The 19843-nt window shown below is 38.8% G+C and overlaps 1 protein-coding gene across 2 annotated transcripts in view; it reads left to right on the top strand.

Annotated features, from left to right (window-relative positions):
- The first annotated feature begins 1477 nt into the window (after nt 1-1477).
- odad2 (outer dynein arm docking complex subunit 2) overlaps nt 1478-19843 on the top strand; it is a 47360-nt gene continuing 28994 nt past the window's right edge. The window contains exons 1-10 of one of the 2 annotated variants that reach the window (XM_084340993.1): nt 1478-1567; nt 2857-3098; nt 3440-3597; nt 4509-4716; nt 4931-5037; nt 5591-5727; nt 8636-8752; nt 12999-13216; nt 13752-13895; nt 14856-15009. In XM_084340993.1, the coding sequence (XP_084197119.1) occupies nt 2875-3098; nt 3440-3597; nt 4509-4716; nt 4931-5037; nt 5591-5727; nt 8636-8752; nt 12999-13216; nt 13752-13895; nt 14856-15009 (1467 nt within the window). In that variant the 5' untranslated portion in view covers nt 1478-1567; nt 2857-2874. Of the gene's footprint in view, nt 1568-2850; nt 3099-3439; nt 3598-4508; nt 4717-4930; nt 5038-5590; nt 5728-8635; nt 8753-12998; nt 13217-13751; nt 13896-14855; nt 15010-19843 lie in introns of both variants that reach the window. The other variant, XM_084340992.1, reaches the window with a different exon arrangement.

Genomic DNA, 19843 nt, shown 5'->3' with positions numbered 1-19843 from the left:
TACTGCTTCGCTGTCAGGCAAACTCAGACACACACACAGTTGCACACACTTTACGTCAGCTCTGTCTGAGTTCACTCGCCGGCGTGTCTGAGCTCCACTGCCCCAGCAGCCCACTGCAGATTCTCAACGGTTCCTAATTTAGACAGCTTTCCCCTTGTTCCAAATAGATTACCTGGAGGGGGAGTCAAACTCATAAATCCACTCTTCTAACAACAACAACAACAACAACAACAACAACAACAGCAACATCCAGCATCATTTCTCTTACTACTAGAGATGAGCTACTACTAGGTCTCTATAGCCGCTCCTGGCGGACAGTGTGCCAAACAAGGCAAGCACCAGAGAAAATCAGTGGTTTCACTGACCATGAGACACCCCTGGCTGGACAGCTGCCAAACAATTAGGACACAAATTTGTTTTTTTAAGAGGGAAAGGGTTTGATCACATTGAATGGAAACATGTCTGTACCCCATTTATGAATCATGTGTCTGGGAGCATACTTGAACTCACTTGGCCTGCATTTTTCTTACTGTTTCTGTCTCATATCACTTTTGAGTGAGTTTGGTTTCAGCATGTACAATAAACAGAGTCCAAAGTATTATTTTCTTGCCCATGTTGTACTTGCAAATCATTCTCATTATATGCCACCATGTTAAGTGGCTGCACTAGTCCACTTTAAATTGGTGGAAAGTAATATTTTAAGAGAAAGAGAGAACAGAATTAGATATCAAATTCAAAAGTAGAATGTGGATATCAGTGGCTTTTCCACTTGAAAAGTGTTTATTTACCTTTGGCTCTTCATGTCAAGAATAAGGCGACCTGTGTTGATGGGCCTAATAACTTTGAACTGAGTGAACTTGCTGTGGTGAAACGGAGAGTGTCCACCAAAATAGACTGTTTTCACCCAGCAATGTTTATCTGAAGGACAGTGCCAAACCAGAAGTGACAGAGGAAATAGGCTCTCAAATATGCGGTCATGTGGACACTCTAAAAGGAAAGCATACAGGGATTTTATTATGATGACAACATTTGACTTGACATTTAAGAGTCTCTGACCATGCAAGTCACAACACTTGCATATCCAATGTTAGACTTACTATACATGTTTTATAGTTGAATTTTATATAACTTTTTCCAAAGCTGTTATTTTTCTTGATTGCCTACTTGTCTCTTTAGCCTCTTGTAGCGATCCTGTAATTCACTGCATGCATACTGAATGAGCATGTTGGAAATTAAATCTTTGAAATAAAATGCTATTTTCATAACAACATTTCCAACATCAAGAATATTATAGACAGAGTGTCTGAGTTGAATTGCATTACAGTGCATTGGCCATGCACGCTGTTATTACTCCATGTGCAGATCACTGAGTTGTCATCTGTGAGAGTTGCACAGGTTTCATTTCATCATTTTAGTTTTGGGTTTGGTGATTTTTGGCCCAAGTCGCGTTCCGTTGTGTTTGGATGTATCCTAGCAACCAAAGGGGGGCGGATAACTGCAACAGGTTTCCATGGACAGCAAACCGTCGGTAAAAGTTTTGAAATAGAGAAAAAACTTGAAATACACGGTAAGTTTGCTTTAAAGCAGCGACTCTAGATGTGACAGTTAGTGTAGAAACAGGTAATGTGTGTTTTATTGACGAGAAAATGCTAAAAAATGGTTACAGTTCCTCCAACGTGAGCTAAAGACTGTATAGCAGTTTTGTTAATTGGCTAAAGCGTAAACTGCGGGGTTGGTGTAGTTAGTGCTAAGTAAGCTAGTAAGCGTTCTGTCTAAACGTTTAAAATCAATGTTAATGACGAAAACTTGACAAATAAAACACCACGGAAGCAGATATGATATCAAATGTGCAGATATCCGACCTAGCTACATAACAATTAGGTAAAATAATTTTACAGAAATACCGTTAACCTCTCGACATTATTCAAATTAATAGCAAGTCCTTTTTTAAATATTCATTCATGCAGTACATGCAGTGTAAAATATGCTGTATATGCATATTCAACAAACAGGTGTGCGAAATTTGCTTGAGAAAATTACATTTTCAGTGTTGTCTGTTTGACAAAGGTTACTCGGCTTTAAAAAGGTGTACTTGTAGCTAGTTTTGTAAGATTGTGTTTGAGTGACATGAAAGTCAGATTAAGTATATATTGTATGTTTTCTAAACCTTTCCATGGCCTTTTTTTAATCTATTTTGAAGATCCCAAACTCATTACAGTTATCACGTTGTCATGTGAACATTAGTTTGACATACTTTTGCATAATATTTTTTTTTACAGCCTGGTGCAGTAAGCTCATTATAGATTAAATAGGCTATAAATTCCAGATATGTTATAACGTTGGTTTCATTTTGATTAAAAAAATGTAATTAGGACAGCAACTTGCAATTATTTGCATTATCAGTTAATCTGATGACCATGTCTTATGGCCATAAATTAGTCAATTAAGCTATAAAATGTCAGAAAATATAGAAAAAAGACCATCACAATTCCCTTGAGATATTCTATTTACTATCACATAAGACAAAAAAGGCAAATCCTCACAGTTGCTGCAACTGGGAATTGTGTGCCATTAAATCTTAAAAAAGACAATCTTCTATATATTATTATATTTATTATTTATGTATATATTTCTCTGTTGATCAGAAAAAAATCACTTAATTGACTAATTATTTCAACTCTGAAATATGTCATAAAAATATCTCACATATATCAAACAGTCTTTTATTAATATCTCTACATAGAGCCCCAAGCTCTAAGTTGATAAAATATGAATTATAGTAAACTGAAGCATAGTAACAACCCTCATAAGCCACACAGAGTTAATGATTGTTTTGTTTTATATTTTTAGTTTCAGAATATCCCAGCCTGTGCAATGGGGGTGTCACTGTCCAGGGCAGCCCAGTGGACTACGGCCAGCTCTGGCACTGGCAAAATGGAGTCAACACTGATGAATAAGTCCTTGTTGAACGATATCCTGCACTTTGTGGAGCAGTTCAGCTCCCAACACCCACAGGAGGCAGAACATGTGTTCAAGGAGCCGCTCCAGTGGAGTACCACTTTAGTGGCATCTGATTTCAAAACAGACTATGACATCAGGTTGGCCTAATCATGAGGCTTGCAGCTGGCTGGCCACTGCTTTCAGTATTACGTGTCTGTGCAGGATATGCTGTCACCATCGTGTCCAAGTGTATTTCACCTTGGCTATACTCAAAGCAGTTGGCTATAATTAATTTGTTTTTCAACTTCAGTTAGACTGAATACATTCCATTTTATTTCATCAGAAGTTCTGGTCTACTTTTAGTGTGTGGTTAGGTTTCTATCTCATGGCTGGGAAGCAGAGAAATACAAAAGCAATACGTGTATTGGTATTTATAATCTAACACCAGTCATAACAGAGATTAAAGAGTTTTTCAGTTTTTTTTTTCTTTTCTCCTCAGTGACTCAGATGTACAGTCCCACGAGAAAGACAGTGAAGGGCGTCCATTGTTGCAGTTCTCCCCTCCCACTGTTTACGTACGCAGCTTCAGCCAGCTCTCTAAATTCATTCATCTGGCAGATGATAAGAAGCTGGAGGAGCTTCAAGCATGTCTACAAGGTAAGCGCAATGACCACAGGATGAGATTTGCATCCTAAGCAGTCCAGCCACAAGCATACCTTCATAACCCACAGACTTAATTTGTTTGTCCTCCTAGTTACTCTCTGCAACCATCCAATTATGCTGCCATTGGTAATTCTTAACAGATACGTATTAACTTTAGGGCCACTGCCCAAAAGAAAAAAGGTAATATGTATTAGTATAACAGCAGACTATATTATGATTTTTTCATAGAGAGGGAATGTTGGCTTAGTTTTTGAAAAGAAATCCATGTGGAAAAATACATTAGAAGCCTGCTGTGTAGTTAGTTCAAAATAAACCCAACTTACTTATCAACATCTGAATTCACAGAACATTTTGGATTATTGGTTAGCAAAACACAGTAAGCCACCGTTTTTGTGTCTCTTTTCCATCATTGTATTATCAATGTCCATTTGTGTCCATTTGTTCTAAATATAACGCTAAGCAATATAACAATACATTCCCTCACTGTACAATCAAGAACTCCAATATCATTATACAAACTCTGAGTTCACATTTGCCAGTGATGCTACAAACACTGATAAACTTTTGTGTTGTTTCCAAAAATCTCTGTTTCTGCCTATCCACAAGTAAACACTGGAGACAGTTTCTGAACATCTTCACCTGGGAGTTTTTCAAAAGCTCCATTTTCACTGACTTAAAGCCCCGTTTACAAGTGCCTGGATAGCTTAATTTTAAGAAATACTCATGTAAGACCTAAATAAACTGATTAATTAACGAAACACTGGTGAACACAGAAAACAGGCAGGAAAAACAAAGACAAGAAGTAAAACAAAACGTGACACATGAGGCGATATTCCTTCAACATAAAAAAAAGAAATTACTCTACTAAAACCCCAAACAATAACACTATACTCTTAATTTTACAGAAAACAGACACCCCGTTGTTAACATTCTTGGTCCCAGCTTTGCCAGCCTCCTGGAGAAAGAAGGCGCCCATACTGATGAACTAAGTCTGATAGGCGAAGTGAAGGAGGAAGATCAAGGCAAAGACTCGGAGGTCAAGGTCGGACTGATCCTTTTGCTTCAAAATATGGATACCCAGCTCCTCAGCAAGTGCCTCAAAGAGATATCCGAGTAGGTGTTTCTTCTATCTGCAGCTCTCTCAGTATTCATTCTCATTATCTTCCATCCTCCATGGCTATCCTTCATTCAGACCTAACTAGTTTTACTTCAACATGTGGTTGTTTTTTTATTGGAAAAAAGGCATTGGATTTGGAAAAGAAAACATGAATAGATGAGTTATACTGGATGTTTGTTTTGTTTTATTTTTCCTATATTTTCATCTCAGACAAGTCAAGCTTGACCCCACCGCAGTGAAGAATGAAGTTGAGCTGTTGAGGCGGTTCTGCACCGAAGGGGAGGAGAGGGTGTTGAAGTCGGTTCGATACACATCAGGTTTGAATTATCTCCACATTTCACTGGGTTGCAAAGAAAGCAGTTGCTGTTAACACTAATGCTGGATATTCCAAAATATAAAAAGGCAGTGTTCTGCTGCCACAAAAGACATGGAAGTCATTATATCTGTCAGATTGCAGTTTACCAAGTCAGTGCCTGTTTTTTGCTTTATTGCAGTGTAGCTATCATGCCCTATTAAGTGATATTCAAAGACTTTCCTTTTCTCAGGTTGAACTGACACCTTATATGAAAATACTCTCCCAACAAGCCTTAAAATATGATAGTGTCACCATGTGGCTTTTTTTTTTAGTGGATGATTCATATTGTAAGTGAAACTATTGCTCTCCACTTGGCTCATGTCTCCGACCTGTGCTGCTTGGAGTACTGTGTCATCCTCTTCAGCAGCCCAAGCACATGTGATTGTTCTCCTTTTTGCTCCACTGTTTTCCCCTGTGTCTTCCTTCCTCTGAAGACAAACTTGTAGTGATTTGATACCAGGCTAGTATAGTATGAAGTTTGCTACAAATTTCAACCTTTTTTCTCTACCTTTTAGACTACGAATTTTCAAATGGCTGTCGTGCCCCTCCGTGGAGACAGGTGCATGGTGAAATATGTTATCTTGTGATTGAGCCTTGTGACACTGAGACCCTCTACATTACCTGCAGCGCTGCTGGAGCTTTCCTCAATGGGGTAAGACAAGGAAGATAAAGCATCTGCTGCAACAGTCAACATACTGTTGTTTTCTTTTTTCTGTGAGAAAATGTTCAGGGAGGATACTGTCTGGCAAATTTCTGATAGACCAGTTTATCATTGCACAGTGAGTTAAGTGGCAGCAAATTCACCTCTTTATGTTTGGTATGCAGCGCTCAAGTGATTCTGAAAAGATTTATTGTGAGTGCTTTAAGTACTTTCCTTTAATCATAAATCTTGAATGTATGTTGACATAGACCTCAATAAATTTTGTTACTGTGTATCCTCCTCTTCAGTAACTGTTACAAAACCAATCTCATGCAAAATCACAGTGCAGAGTTGTCAGTTCAGTTCAACAAAATCCATCATCTGTATATAATTAACTATTTTCTGCTCTTCGTTAAATGGCCCAACAAGTTTTTGAGGAAAAGCAGGGAAACAATGTGTATGTCACCACCACAGCTGTCCCTCAGGCTATTAATTCATCTAGATAAATGACTAAAGGAGCCACACAACTAAGAAGTTAGAGTAAAAGCATAATATTCTTTTTTTTTGGGCCATTTTATGGCTTTATTGATAGGACAGTTCAAATTTGACAGCTCTACCAACTGAGCTAATTGGCGCCCAATAGCATATTAATCTTATGTAAGTTTCTCAAGACAAAATAAATTAAGTTACAATCTGTGATCATGAATGTGAACAAAAATACTTAGTTCTCCCTTTGATCTTAAACATTTTTTTCCTGTTACCTTTCTTCAACCACATAAAAGTTTTGATAAGATAAGATTGTTTTTTAAGAGGGCATAAAAACATGGTTACAGCAATAAATCAAACCACAGAATAAGAATCAGAAATACTTGATCACTGTGGGGGAAGTTGCGTACGTTTCAGTTGCTCCTTCTAGAATAGAAATTGTCACACTGTAGATATAAACACGATTTAAACAGAGAAAGATAATACGACAAGAGTAGGTAAGAATAAAATATATAAAGTACTAAATTATAAAAAACAACAACAACAAATATGAACATACGTCTATAATATGTAAGGACTTTGCATATATACATAGTATTTATATATATATATATACACTATGTATATATATATATACATATACACGCATACACACATACACGCACACACACACACACATACACACATATCTTGACGTAGAAGTACTAATGGAAATAGTGATGAAATGATATGTGCCTTGTAATATGCTGTAACTACAGTATAGATATTAAATGAGTAATAATGCAATGTGTAATACCTGACAATTGTTAACAGTATAGATAAATGCTAAATAAACGCTTCAACAAGAACAATAGAATATTGCATCATATTGTACTGTTAATTGAAACAAACAACTGGATGAGTAGATACAGTATTGCACAAAAATTGGACTGATAATCCATTTACAGGATGAGAAACTAAGTCAAAGTGCCAGTCTATTGACTCACAGAGTGTGACACTGAGGGAGGAGTGTAAAAGCCTGATGGCAAAAGGCAGGACTGACACTCTGTTGTGCACCTAGGTATCAGGTTGACAAAAAAAAGGGACCCAAGCACAAAACACACAGGCAGGCAGGTAACTGAACAAAAAGCTTATTTTATTAACATAAAGCTGAAGTCCAAAGTCCAAACTCAAGCAGTACAAAATCCAATGGGAAAAATGCAAGAAACAAAAAGGCAGGCGGCAAAAGACACAAGAAGCAGGCAGGGAAAGATTGGAGAACAAAAGAACTAAAAAAATACAAAAATATAGTACAAAGAAGCAAGTGGAAATACAAGAAGGAACACAAGGCTGACGTGGGGAGCCAGAACAGGAACTCAGGAGACGCATGACAAAAACAGACAAACTGACAAAGACTAATACAAAAGCATAGGCCAAAGATATATATGTATGTGTATATATAATCTGTCCAGGGTCTTCATGATGTGAGTGGTCAGTGCCACCGATTTGTAGTCCTTGGAGCTCTTTCACAGCACGGAGATCCTTCTATCAAATTATCATATGCTACTAAAGCCATTTTAAGATGGAAAACACTTTTGAGTTTCCAAAACTATCAAAACTTCAGTTAAAAACAAAGCATTAAGTAGCAAAGGCACTGACCAAGAGTGCTGTTTTCCAGATCATTTAAGACTGACTTGAGTTCACCAAGAGTAATCACTCCTGTCATTTTTAAATGCAACTGTTCACTGTTCCATCTGGAAGGGGCAGAGTATTCACACAAAGTGCAGTGGGCTACAAGATAACCACACCCGTAATAGAATGTAGGGCAATGTGGTATCCAACATCTTTGAACACTAGGCAAGAGCAAATCACCATGATCCAATAAAACCAAAAAATCTAAGTTAGTAATATTTTCTGATGCTGTTTAAAGTCTCTTAAAGTCTCATAGAACAGGCCTATGTTTTTAATTACGATCAGGTGATATGATATAAACTATATTGCAAAGTTTTCATTTACGTTGATAAATATACCTGAAAATTGTACATTAGAAAATCACCCAGAGAGCTTCCAAATACTTGCTAAATGCCAAGAATCTTAGTCTCCAATCTAAAATGCCAAGTGTGTTTGCAGTCATTTCTAAGTGAGGATTTGTTCATGCTGCAGCACTTTTCACTCTTCCACTGACTTTGCTGACAAGCCCTAGACTTCCTGCCTGTGTTTCTTCACCTGGAAATATTTCAGCCAAGGTGAAAAACTGCAACCTCAAACCAAATTGGTGACATTGATGCAAAGGAAACATCAAAGAGCAGTAGTTTAGTGGTTAACATGGTCTTACACTTCCTCTCTGAGGCTGCCTGGAGGTACTCTAACCTCAGCTATTCCAATTGACATGTGGGTCACATTATAATTGTGGTTTTGAGAATTAATTAAGCTGTTTTTCACTTTGTTTTCACAGGGCATAAAACAGGATGGAGAGGAGAGTGGCTATGAGCAAACAAGTATTATGTACCAAGACCTGGTAACACTTCTGAATAGCAGATCTCCACATTTTGCTGAGAACATAAACAAGCAGGTACAGTGAATTACAGGCACATGCAATTATCATCAACACAATAAGTCATCCTTTTTGCAGCCTTGAAATTTAGCTCTCTAAGCAGAGATGTGTGGGTGTTGAAATGCCTCTTTGTCCCTTGAACAACATCCTTCTCTCCTCTGATTTGATCCCTGATGCCGTGTGACTCATATTCATAAACAGAGTTAGGATTGTGTAATCAGTGTCTGTGCTGCTCCACACTAGTGAGCTAGTGTCTGGTTGTCACTGTGTTGAAAAATTTCTGAAGGGACCTCCTCCCTGTTCCCTGTTCAAAACAGCACAGCTCCATCCCACCCACCGCCCACCCCCTCAACACAAACACACACACAGACAGACAGACACACTCTCGATTTATTCCGAAGTGCTATTTCCTGCTTTAGTAATTTGACAACATAACAAATCGCCTCAATAATAGACTCCAGCTGTACCCAAAAAATCTGGTAATCATTTAAAAATATGATCTTTTTTTTTTTCTCACTCACACTGTCTGATGGAAAATGTGGCATCATCACAGGCTCATCAAAGCCTTTAAAGATCACTTAGATAGAATCTGTAAAAATTTCACAATCAGAACCGACTTTATTGGCCAAGTATGTGTTCACATACAAGGAACATGACTCTGGTTTTACATTGCTGTGCAAGGACAACAATAACTGGCCAAATAAGTTAAAGAATGGTAAATGGCACTGGATGGTACACAACAGTAGAATGTGCAAAGAAGGAGTATATAGTGTACAGTATATTAACGTCACCAGTGGCCAACACTACAAAAGTATACACCAGAGTATGTATACAAGTCAGAAAGAACTATTGCATGTAACATACATACATAAGTCTACAAAACAAGAATGCTTATTGAATTGTCCCAAGTGACTTTCCATGCTTGAATTGATTGGTACAGTCAATGCTGTACATTTGCTGTAAATTGTCTCTTACAGTATATCCATCAATTCAAATCTCCACCTGGAGCACAGAAATTAGGATCCTACATATTTTGCATCTTAACAATACAATACAAACACCATTAAATTGTGGTTTAGGCCATCCAAGGGAGAACATATGAGCACTCCTGCTGTACTCTCTTTTACAGCTGAGACACATTCTGATGGTTGCGTGCTGAACTGCTGTGGCTCACTCGTGTGTGTGTGTCCCCACAGACAACATTGCTCATGCAGTGCTGCTACTGCCAGACCTATCTTTCAACACGGAGTGTGCCTTTGATAGTTATCAATAAAGATGATGATGTGATTTTCCTTTACCTTCACTAAGAGAGAGAGAGAGTGGGAGAGAAAGAGGGAGAGGGTTAGGGAGAGAAAGAAAAAGAGAACGCACCAGAATAATACTGCCCTTCACCTGTTGTGTATATTGTTTTCATGTCTGTAACATTCTACAGATACAGACATTAAAACATTTGTGAGATACTGGTATGATGTCTACAGATTATTTTCAGGTCTATTTTTGCAGAGAACAGCACACATGTCGCAGAAAAATTAGGCGAGACTATGAATCTGTGGACGACGCGCCGCTGCAGCCTCGCATAACACGCAAGTGAGCAATGTTGCTGTGTGGCTGCTCTAACCTGCTTACATAGGTGCTGAAATGAAAAGCCAGACGTTCCACCATGCACACGTGCCACTGCAGGATATGTGTCTCAGCTGTAGACTGTCGGAAATGACTCCAAATTTACTATATAGTGCGTAGTGTTTACTCTCAGCCATGTTGTTTTTGGATTGTCCCAGGTTGTTTGAAATGTACTGTATGCACCATATAGTCCAAAAATTCCCACAATGGAAAGAAAAAAGTAGTGTCCATGGCATGTAGAACATTATTGAGTATTCAGTACTTTATATTGGAAATAGTGAATGAGTGTATGAGGGACTATTCTGAACACAGCCATAGTCTTAAAAAAAAAAAAAATTAGAAAACATTAGAATAGTGCCTCTATTATATCAGTGAAGTTGGTCCACATGACTTCTTTGCAGTAGATGATAGATCTAAAGGTGCCAGAGTAGTAAGCTGGAATGGGGTTAGTCAAGACTTAAATAAACCAATGAGTAGTGCCAGGCTGAATTGTGTAAAAAAAAAAGACATTCAGGCTTTTATGTTTTATGACTCCTGTGTGAAGAGTGATGCTTTATGTCTGAACGATCTAAAAGTGATGGACAGCAGCAGTAAAAAATGCTGTGAATGAGTGTGTGGAGGCACAAATCACTGTCAAGGTCTTTTTCTTCTGGATTCTTGAACTCCTTTGATATGTGCCTTACAGTGTCCTGTAACTTCAGCTTCACTCTCACTGCTGAAGACTTTCTCTCTGCCTCTGCTTGAGCTAATCACCTTCATATGATCGGGTCATTTTAAAAACGCATGCCTTTGAAATTCATTTGATTGATTTCTGACGACGGCAATCAAATGGTGCAATGTGGATCCTGTGTCTGAGATATTAAGTAATTGCAGTCATCCTTGTGGACTTGAGCCATTCCAGTTTTAATTTGAGTAAGCAATCGCAGCAGTGTCTGTCAGAAACACAATTGTGGCTCAGTTCCCTGATTGCAACACAGAGAGCCTGAACTCGACAGGCGATAGCCAAAGATAACAGCACCTAATCTCCAAATATATCTGCTTGTTCCCAATGTGAGGAAGCAGGTCTCTTTTAACAGTTATATTAGATGAGACAGCCTCAATCAATCGAGCAGAGGCAGCCAAAGGAGACGAGGTCTGCAACACAGGGAGGAAGCAGACTCGCCTCTTCTGTTCAGTGTTGTGGATTCATTTTGACATCACAGCGTGATTGGAAATTGGACATGCTGTGTATTTGCATGCATAGTACGCTCAGCAAAACACAAAAAAACTCCCTGGGTTGTAGATTTGTTTTTGTTATTCTCATCCTGAAATTGATATAGACTGCCTCACTGTCATAATCAGTCAGCAGAGACTGCTAGAATCCTGCCACTGACAGATGTTTTATGGTCAGTGGCTTCAGATTTGCTGCCCTGCTGATTTTCCATCAGTATGGATCAAGTAATGAGATACACATCTACTCCAAACACATGTAAAAAGTTGGAGTTAAGGTCGCTAAATAGTATGAAGAAAAAGACAAATGAAGAAAAAGAAAAGTGCTAATGAGTGAATGTCACCTGCTATTAAAAAAAGTGCAGGCGACAGTCTGGTTTATTTGTCTCCAGGCTTGTAGTGTTTTCAGATGCAGAGTTGCACCTGTAATATGACTTTTTACTGTGGCATGTCAGGGAATTTGTAGCTTTCCCTTCTGTAAGCATGGACTTTGTCCATTTTACATATAATAGCATTAAAGAAGGTTGGTTAGCCTAATAAAGTAAGACTGTGGGTCTGTGGTTGGGTAAATTGACTTGTATGTTTCCAATAGCAGGTCACTTTGTGTTTTATGAAAAACAAGTCTTTGGAAAAGCGATCAGGCATGCTTGGCACCAGCTTGTGCGTGAACACAAGCCATAGAAATACATCTTAATTCTTTTTCCCTGCCCTTAAAAATGTTAAGCCCCTAACAAACAATGACAGTCTGAGCTATTTCAGCAGAGCAGGTGTCTGCGATTAAAACTCTCCTGCCTGCAAACCATTCATGTGTCTTATTGGCATTCGTGTATAGGTTGTAAAGTTTGGTATAAAGACCTTCAAAAGTAAAAGAAAAAAAAAATCATAACTGAATAACAGTGACACAAAGGCGTTACTTTGTCTGTGCCAAGCTGCTAGGCTTTAGGGAGAGGAATGTACCGAAACAATAAACTTTTTGATATTGTTCAGCTTATTAACAGAGGGGGACCTCCTTTATGTAAAGCTTTAGGAAAGTGTTATTTTATTCCAGTGCCTCAATAAAGACTGAATTGTTAAGCAGGTCTACATATTGTTGAGAAAGTTCTTTTATGTGAATTTTATGTTTTTCATGTGTCACTGATACTGCTCTGTTGCTTTTATGTGCTTCTCGGAGTAAACACTTTGTCAGTCATTGAAATGTAATGTGGCTCGAAGAATGGCATCACGTCAGATGCGTGGAAAATATGTCACACAGCTTCACAAGAAGCATCAGAATGACTATTTTGTTTTAAAAAGCATCATTCAGAGGAATTCACAACTCGAGTACATACAGTTTTACGAAACAAAATTTTATTGTATATCCCTATGTTTTTGGTGCAAATTGAGAGAGGTCTTTTTCCTCACTCTCCAGACTTTGTCTTTTTCCACTTACTGACAGGATTTTGCAGTTCAAGAGCTTCCATCAACACAAAAGATCCAGCATGTGGAATCGGTTGACGCAGAGGAACAAGGCCAACCCCAGAGGTCTTGCGAGCAACAGGAAAAGAATGTGCATGAGAAGGCGGGACAACAGTACACGCCGAACAAGGCAGGCGGCGAGAAGAAATATGAACCATATACGAGATGGAAGAATCTTGGTCTCGTGTCTCCATGTGGGTATGTGATTAGATGTGTCCTGAAATATCTTCAGGCCACGACGTAACTTGCGCGCCGGGGATCCCACTTGTAGAAAAGAGTGGCTTTTTAGATGTCAAGCCTCCGTCACATGTGCTAAGTGCGTCCGCCAGCTGTCACACATTAGACAAGAGACGGTGTTATGGTTTCTAAATTTTAGGGCAAGTGCAAATATTTCTGATTACACCAAGATCTGAGTTCATAAATACGTTCACAGTGTGGAAACCCTTTCTACCCAATTACCGACAGAAATGTTGGGAAAAAGTCGAAGAAAAAATCCCAAAAGATCTATCACATATGGTCTTTGATTGATAGATCTAGCAAGGCTGAGCTGTTGCAGCTGTACCTTGTGATAACTATACCCATTTGAGGAGAAACTGGCTCATGATAAAAGTATCTCTAAAGAAAGTGCCCACTGAACCTCTTGTCTTGAGTTGTTAAATAATGATTATGTTAGAAAAATAACCGTTTTCAAAATAGAAGCAGGCATAATGACTCTTACTTCACATCATTTTAGGAAAGCAGAGGGAAAAAATCCCAGTAAGAGCCCCGAGAAGGAGAAGTCTGGTGAAATACAGAAGAAAAAGCTGGGGGCCAAGAGCAAGATGAAAGCAGAATTCTCTGTGTCCTCTTTACCAGGACGCCTGTCCTCCCAGAAAATGTAAGTGTCCAGATCTAGCTCTTAATCTATTAGGACTGTTTCTCTTCAGGTGGAGTTACCTACACAAGATTTAGGAACATATAAGAAGGGCACAATGCTGTTTAAGCAGTTGTGAAGTGTGTAGTGGAATGTGTAAGCTGCAAATATATTAGCCATTGTACTGAACAAGAACCTATGTAAAAGCTTTTTCCTTCCTTCAGCTCTTGGCAGGTGTATTTCCTCAGCTGCCGCCATACTTACAGTACATCTGCCAATGTACAGAGACTGCTAGCAACATAAATTGATGCTAGCAAATGATAGCATTCTTTACCACTCATCACTTAGCGTTAAGGCAGTAAAAGACTACAGGGTGCATTCACTCAATCACAGTTGTTGTTGCACACCACCCAGGACAGTGTTCAGGCTGGCCGCTTCATGAAGGTCTTGTTCCGTGTTCATCATGTTGCTTCCTGGAAAACACTCCTTCATATCGGCTCGCTCCTTCTGATAATATGCTCCCCTGGCAATGCTATTTTCTACATACATGGGAACTGTCTCTCAGCGGCCCCATTTGAAAGCGTACCAAATTTCATTGCTCCGCAGTGCCCAATTTTCATAATACAGTCATCCAAGTGGCCTTAAAAAGCCATCTGCGTTTCTGTTTGCATCAATAACCTTGCAAGTCTTTGCTCTGTATATGATGAAGACTCCAGTCCTCCCCTGACTGATTATTCCAGTCTTTCTTTTCCTGCTGCTCGGATTAGGAGGAAGTTCAAACTTGACACTTGAATTGCAAAATCCTTAATGGGTCTCCTTGTGTGGGATGACCAGGCTGTTTTTCCTATTTAAAATGTATGAAAAAGAGATTCCATCCGTTTTGTCCAGCTATGAATCGTCTGCTTGTTACACTAACTAAACTAAACCTTTGTGGGTTGTTATCTGAAGTCTAACTTGCACTGTTATCTGCTCTTTTTTGTTCAGAAAAAACCCAGCAGGAGCCGTGCCAACAGACGTTTTCAGTGAGAGTTCATCTGAGAGTGAGGAGGAGGAAGAGCAGCCAGAGCGCCGTCCAGAGAATAACACAGACCTACCTTCTGAATACTGGCAGATCCAAAAACTGGTCAAGTACCTTAAGGTACGAGAATGTCACCCTGTGCATAACTGTTTTTCTTCCTCTGATTGATTTCAAGCAACTGACAGGAAACAATGAAGTCCGTGCTCTTTTCCTCCTCCATCCGTGCAAGAATGTTGATGCTGTCCTGAGTCAGTGTTCCAACTTTCAAAAACTTTTCAGGAATTGCAATCCATGGAAAATGATATTTAGTCATGACTTATGATAGCTGCGAGATATCATGACCAATCACATAATCCAAACTATCTGTTTTGCCTCACTCATATCAAGGTGCCACTCACTAAAAAAGAGGATGTCAGATGAAATAAATTGTTTGTTTGCTTTGGAAGATGCTTATTGATGTGGTTTGATCGGCGTGTGGGTCCCTGGTTTCTGACATGGGCCTCTTTGGTTGCACATGTGCCAAGGCGGAGGGAAATAAGCTGTCTGATGGCAGAGGCTGGAGGGATTGTTTGCACACACCGCAGAAGCATAAAAATGAAGCGCTCCTGATAGGTCTGACAGGGCATATGGTGAATATTTATGTGTCAAAACATGGAGGGAGAAGAAAATAGGATAGAAGTGCAAAAGACCCAGACTGACCGCACTGACCACTTGACTTAAGTGATTACCCTGCCTCACTGAGTGGTCTCTATTATCTGTTTATCTGGTCTGTATTTTTCAAGCAGATTGTATTAAAACTGACTGCGTTACTTTATTTTTGTTATGAACCTATCCCTTTATATTTAACAGCAGAAACACCTTAAATGCTGCTTCAACTGAAAGACAAATTAAATGAGCAAAGGAAGAGCTCAGGCAAAATTTTTAATTCAGTCATTATCTACTCACCCCCTTGCCGATGGCGAGTCGGGAAGTTTTGTAGCCCATAAAACATTTCTGGAGAATGGCTGGAAAATGGAAAATAAGCCCCCAGCTACTTCAGTTGTTAAGGAGAATTCTGCAACGTTGAAAGCTCCAGAAATGTTTTGTGGATGACGAAACTTAGCCCAACTTTCCATCAGCATTGGGGGGAGTAGATACAGTAATGTCTGAATTTTCTTTGTTTGGTAAACTGTTCCTTTAATGGTAGTTCATTGGTAATAATAGTCTACATAGCATAGTTAAATACAATGTGACAGTTCTTGATATTACCAACAGATTTGTGTTCTGTGGCTGAGATCGTTCATGGTGAAAATGAGAAGATCTTGACTGCTGTAAAGTTCAAATCTAGGTTGATATTTTTAGCTTAGCAAAATGCAGTAGAGTATAACAAAAGGAAATTCCCACTCTAAAAGCAGGCTGCCATTCCTTTCCAGAAAGGAAAAAAAATAAGATGTAAATGATATGAAAGAGGCAAATTCAGACGGTTTGTGTATTTCATACTTTTCAGTGGAATGGTGGCGTCAGCTTTAGGGGTTGTGTGTGTGTGTCCCTACTTCAGCAAGATGCAGCAGTGCAGTAACCAACGTATCCTAGCTGTCTGTCTGCCTGGAAACCACACAGCACAGTTATTTATGGGGTTTGTCCAGTAGTCATTTTATAATATCATTACCATCAGATGCTGAAACTTAGCACGGGCCAAGTTAAATATCTGTTTTATTTTAGGAGGAGATCCCCCCCACCCAACACACACACACACACACACACACACACACACACACACACACACACACACACACACACACACACACACACCACACCAAACTTCTTTCCCCCTTGCACTATAGACAGCCGTTTGTACTCAGGGAGGTTTAACTCTTTCATAAAGAAACGCATGGATGTTCTGTTTTGTGTTTTAATGATATTTATGTAGGAGTATTTGCCTCGGGTTCCGATTTGTGTTTGTTTTTTTACTTGTATGACTAGAGATCTGTACCTTTAAAATAGCTACATGGTCTCTGACCAAATCCAGCAAGCATAGGTTCATATAGTATGTGTGTGTGTTTGTGCAGGTGTATGTATGTACTGTAGGAGATGTCTGTAACACGGACATGGAAAACAGTATTAATATAATTACCTTTCCTTATTCCAGTCTGTAGTGCGTCACTGCCACAGTATATGCAAACTTTTTATCATGCTTTTTATTTACAGTACTTATGTCCGTATATGTACGGAATATAGAGACAAGCAAAGTCAAAATTTGCTTAAAAGACTAAAGGGAAGTTTTGCTAGTCAAGACTGAATAACATCACATGGTGTGGTCTGTTTAAATAAAGCGAAAATTCACCAGCTGCTATCGGTTAGCTTGGCCTGTGTCTTTCTAAACATAAAACAATTTTCATTTTCTCACATATATAAATATTGTGTCTGATAAGCAATATGTTTCTAACTAACACATAAACACTTCAATATTGTGTTCTGTAAACATGTTTATAATTTAATTTTACAATATTCATAATTTTTATTTTTTTATTTTTTATTGAGCAGATGGCTTTTCTAAACAGTCACAATCAAAGGAAAATGAAGAGGACTGATTTTTAGAAAAAGTTACCTTTAGTGCAGTTTTTCTTCCTCTGTTTCTTCAGTTACTATAAGTTTCCCTTAAAGTTCTGTAGATTAACAAGCTGAGCTGGGTCCCTGACACACATGGTATTGTGTTCAGCCCTCATTAAGGTTGCTCTCCCTCTGCTGGGCATTCACAGAACTACTGCCCTGCTCTTCTCTCATGAGAACCATTCTACTAATTGCTACACTAAAACTAATCCTGTCTCCAGTGAACAAGAGCCAGTATCGGCTCATTTTCTCAGCAGAAGTGGATTTAAAGTCAATTATGTTCCGTGCTTTTTTTAACAACTACAGCCCTGAATTAAAACATTTAATTTTTAATGCCTGTAAATACATTTACAGCATGTCCTGTCTGGAGAAGTTACGCACAAGAATAATTGCATCATTTCTTTCTCATTAGTTCAGCAGCAGCTTTTCAATTCAAAGAGCTGACTAGACGTTTGCTCAGCGTGCACTGCACTCATTTTATGACAGCAAGTCCTCTTAAGTGATCAAGTTTTACGTTATAGGAGATCTTGTGTCAAATACGAAGCAAGAAACAACTAGTGATCATTCATTCATCCCTGCGGTACCGCTCCCATAATAGAGCAGGAGATTGGGTTTGTTCTTGTCATTAGTAGCGTTGCTATGAAGTCTGCTGTAGACTGCAGAGAAGTATGAAACCTCATGCATCGTCTATGGCTCGACCTCTGCCAACACACGCTACTTCTCTTTACTATGGCTGGCAGTCGCCCAAGTCCACTTGTCACCAGTCCAGCATTGTAGACGTGCACTCTTATGTATCTCAGCACTTATATTCAATATGCACGTTTACCCCTGCTGGGATCAAGTCCAAGCCAACACACACAATATGCACAAAATATTCACAACAAAATGGTTTACGAAAAGGGCCTGAGGTCAACAGGGTATCATTGACAGCCCTATTAACCCCATACCTGCTCCCACATGCTGAGTGCTATGATTTATAGTCCTGGAGTGGCTCAGACAGGCCAGTCTGTGTCTGCACAATCCAGCCTGTCGCTCCAGAGGAACCAGACTAGAATAAGACCTCCATTCAGTAATATAAAGGCATCAGCTATGAAGTAGCTCAGGCTGAGACACCTACAGTTAAGGAAGAGACAAAATGTGTAAAGCATCTTTAAGTGGCGGATATCGGGTTCACTTTATGAATGGAATTTGATCCCTCGTACTGCGCAGTCTCTTCTGAATCCCTTTTTGACTATATGTTATGTCATCAGACAAGGGGATACATTATTTTTACAACTGCCTATAATCATTACTAGATGAGCTGCCACTGAACTGCTGAGTAATGACTTTTATCTGCCTAAATAGCACGTGGCAAAGGAGTGGTACTCCTTTAAATTCTGTTAATGGAATGTGTTATTGTGGAGATGTCCTGTATGTAGTTGCATCAGTATTGTTGGATAAGTTTGCTGTATACGCTGTCGTTACATAATTCTCTAGGCCTGAAGAGGGTTTACATATTATCTGTCACTTCCTTTTACCTTAGTGTTTTGCATTGTGATTTATATGTATGTAACACTACATGTATTGCTCCATATGGATGGCAACGTCATTCTGGCGACGTATCTTACTTTGGTCCAGACTCACATATCTCATTAACAAATGGATAGAAGAAATTTTATAGTTTATACATTTATAGTTTCCAGAAGTAAATCCATCACATTGGCGGAACCCTGACTTTTCCTCTCGCTACCATGGGGTTGGCATTTTGGTCCAGAGTGAAATTGTATTTACAACTATTGGATGGATTGCTGGCAAATTTGGTACAGAGCAGAGCTGCACAATTTATCGAAATATAATCGAAAATGCAATATAGCCAAGTGGAATATCCAAATCGCAAGAAGCTGCAATTTTTTAAAAAGGTAAAATGTGTGACATAACAGCATCATGATGAAGTACTGCAGAGATGCATTGGCCTACAAATCTTGCTTCTCCAGAAGAAGAAAACATGTTTTCCAGGCACATACCCCAATAAATGTCACATCATCATAATCTTAATAGTATTTTTCAGTGAAAATGAAAATTGTGATGCAAAAATTATCATTCCCACTAATCTTGACTCACATCGCAATCGCTGTATCTGTAAAAATAAAAATATAATTTTTTATATAATAAAAAATAATCGCAATATGATTTCTTTTAACACATTCATGTTCCTCGCAGGATGAATCCTACTGACTTTGGAGATTTCCTAGAGATCTAATTCCATAACCAGGTCACTGTCAGTAACAGCAAAACTTTATTCATTTATTTTACAAAATGACATTCCAATAAGCCTCAATGGTACTCTCTGTTAAGTGCGAATAATCAAATGGCTAAACCTAGTTTA

This window comes from Pagrus pagrus, assembly GCF_965226575.1.
Source record: "Pagrus pagrus genome assembly, chromosome: 20".
Taxonomy (NCBI): Eukaryota; Metazoa; Chordata; class Actinopteri; order Spariformes; family Sparidae; genus Pagrus; species Pagrus pagrus.
The sequence above is the reverse complement of the archived record's forward strand: the minus strand, read 5'-3'. Positions and strand labels throughout refer to the sequence as shown.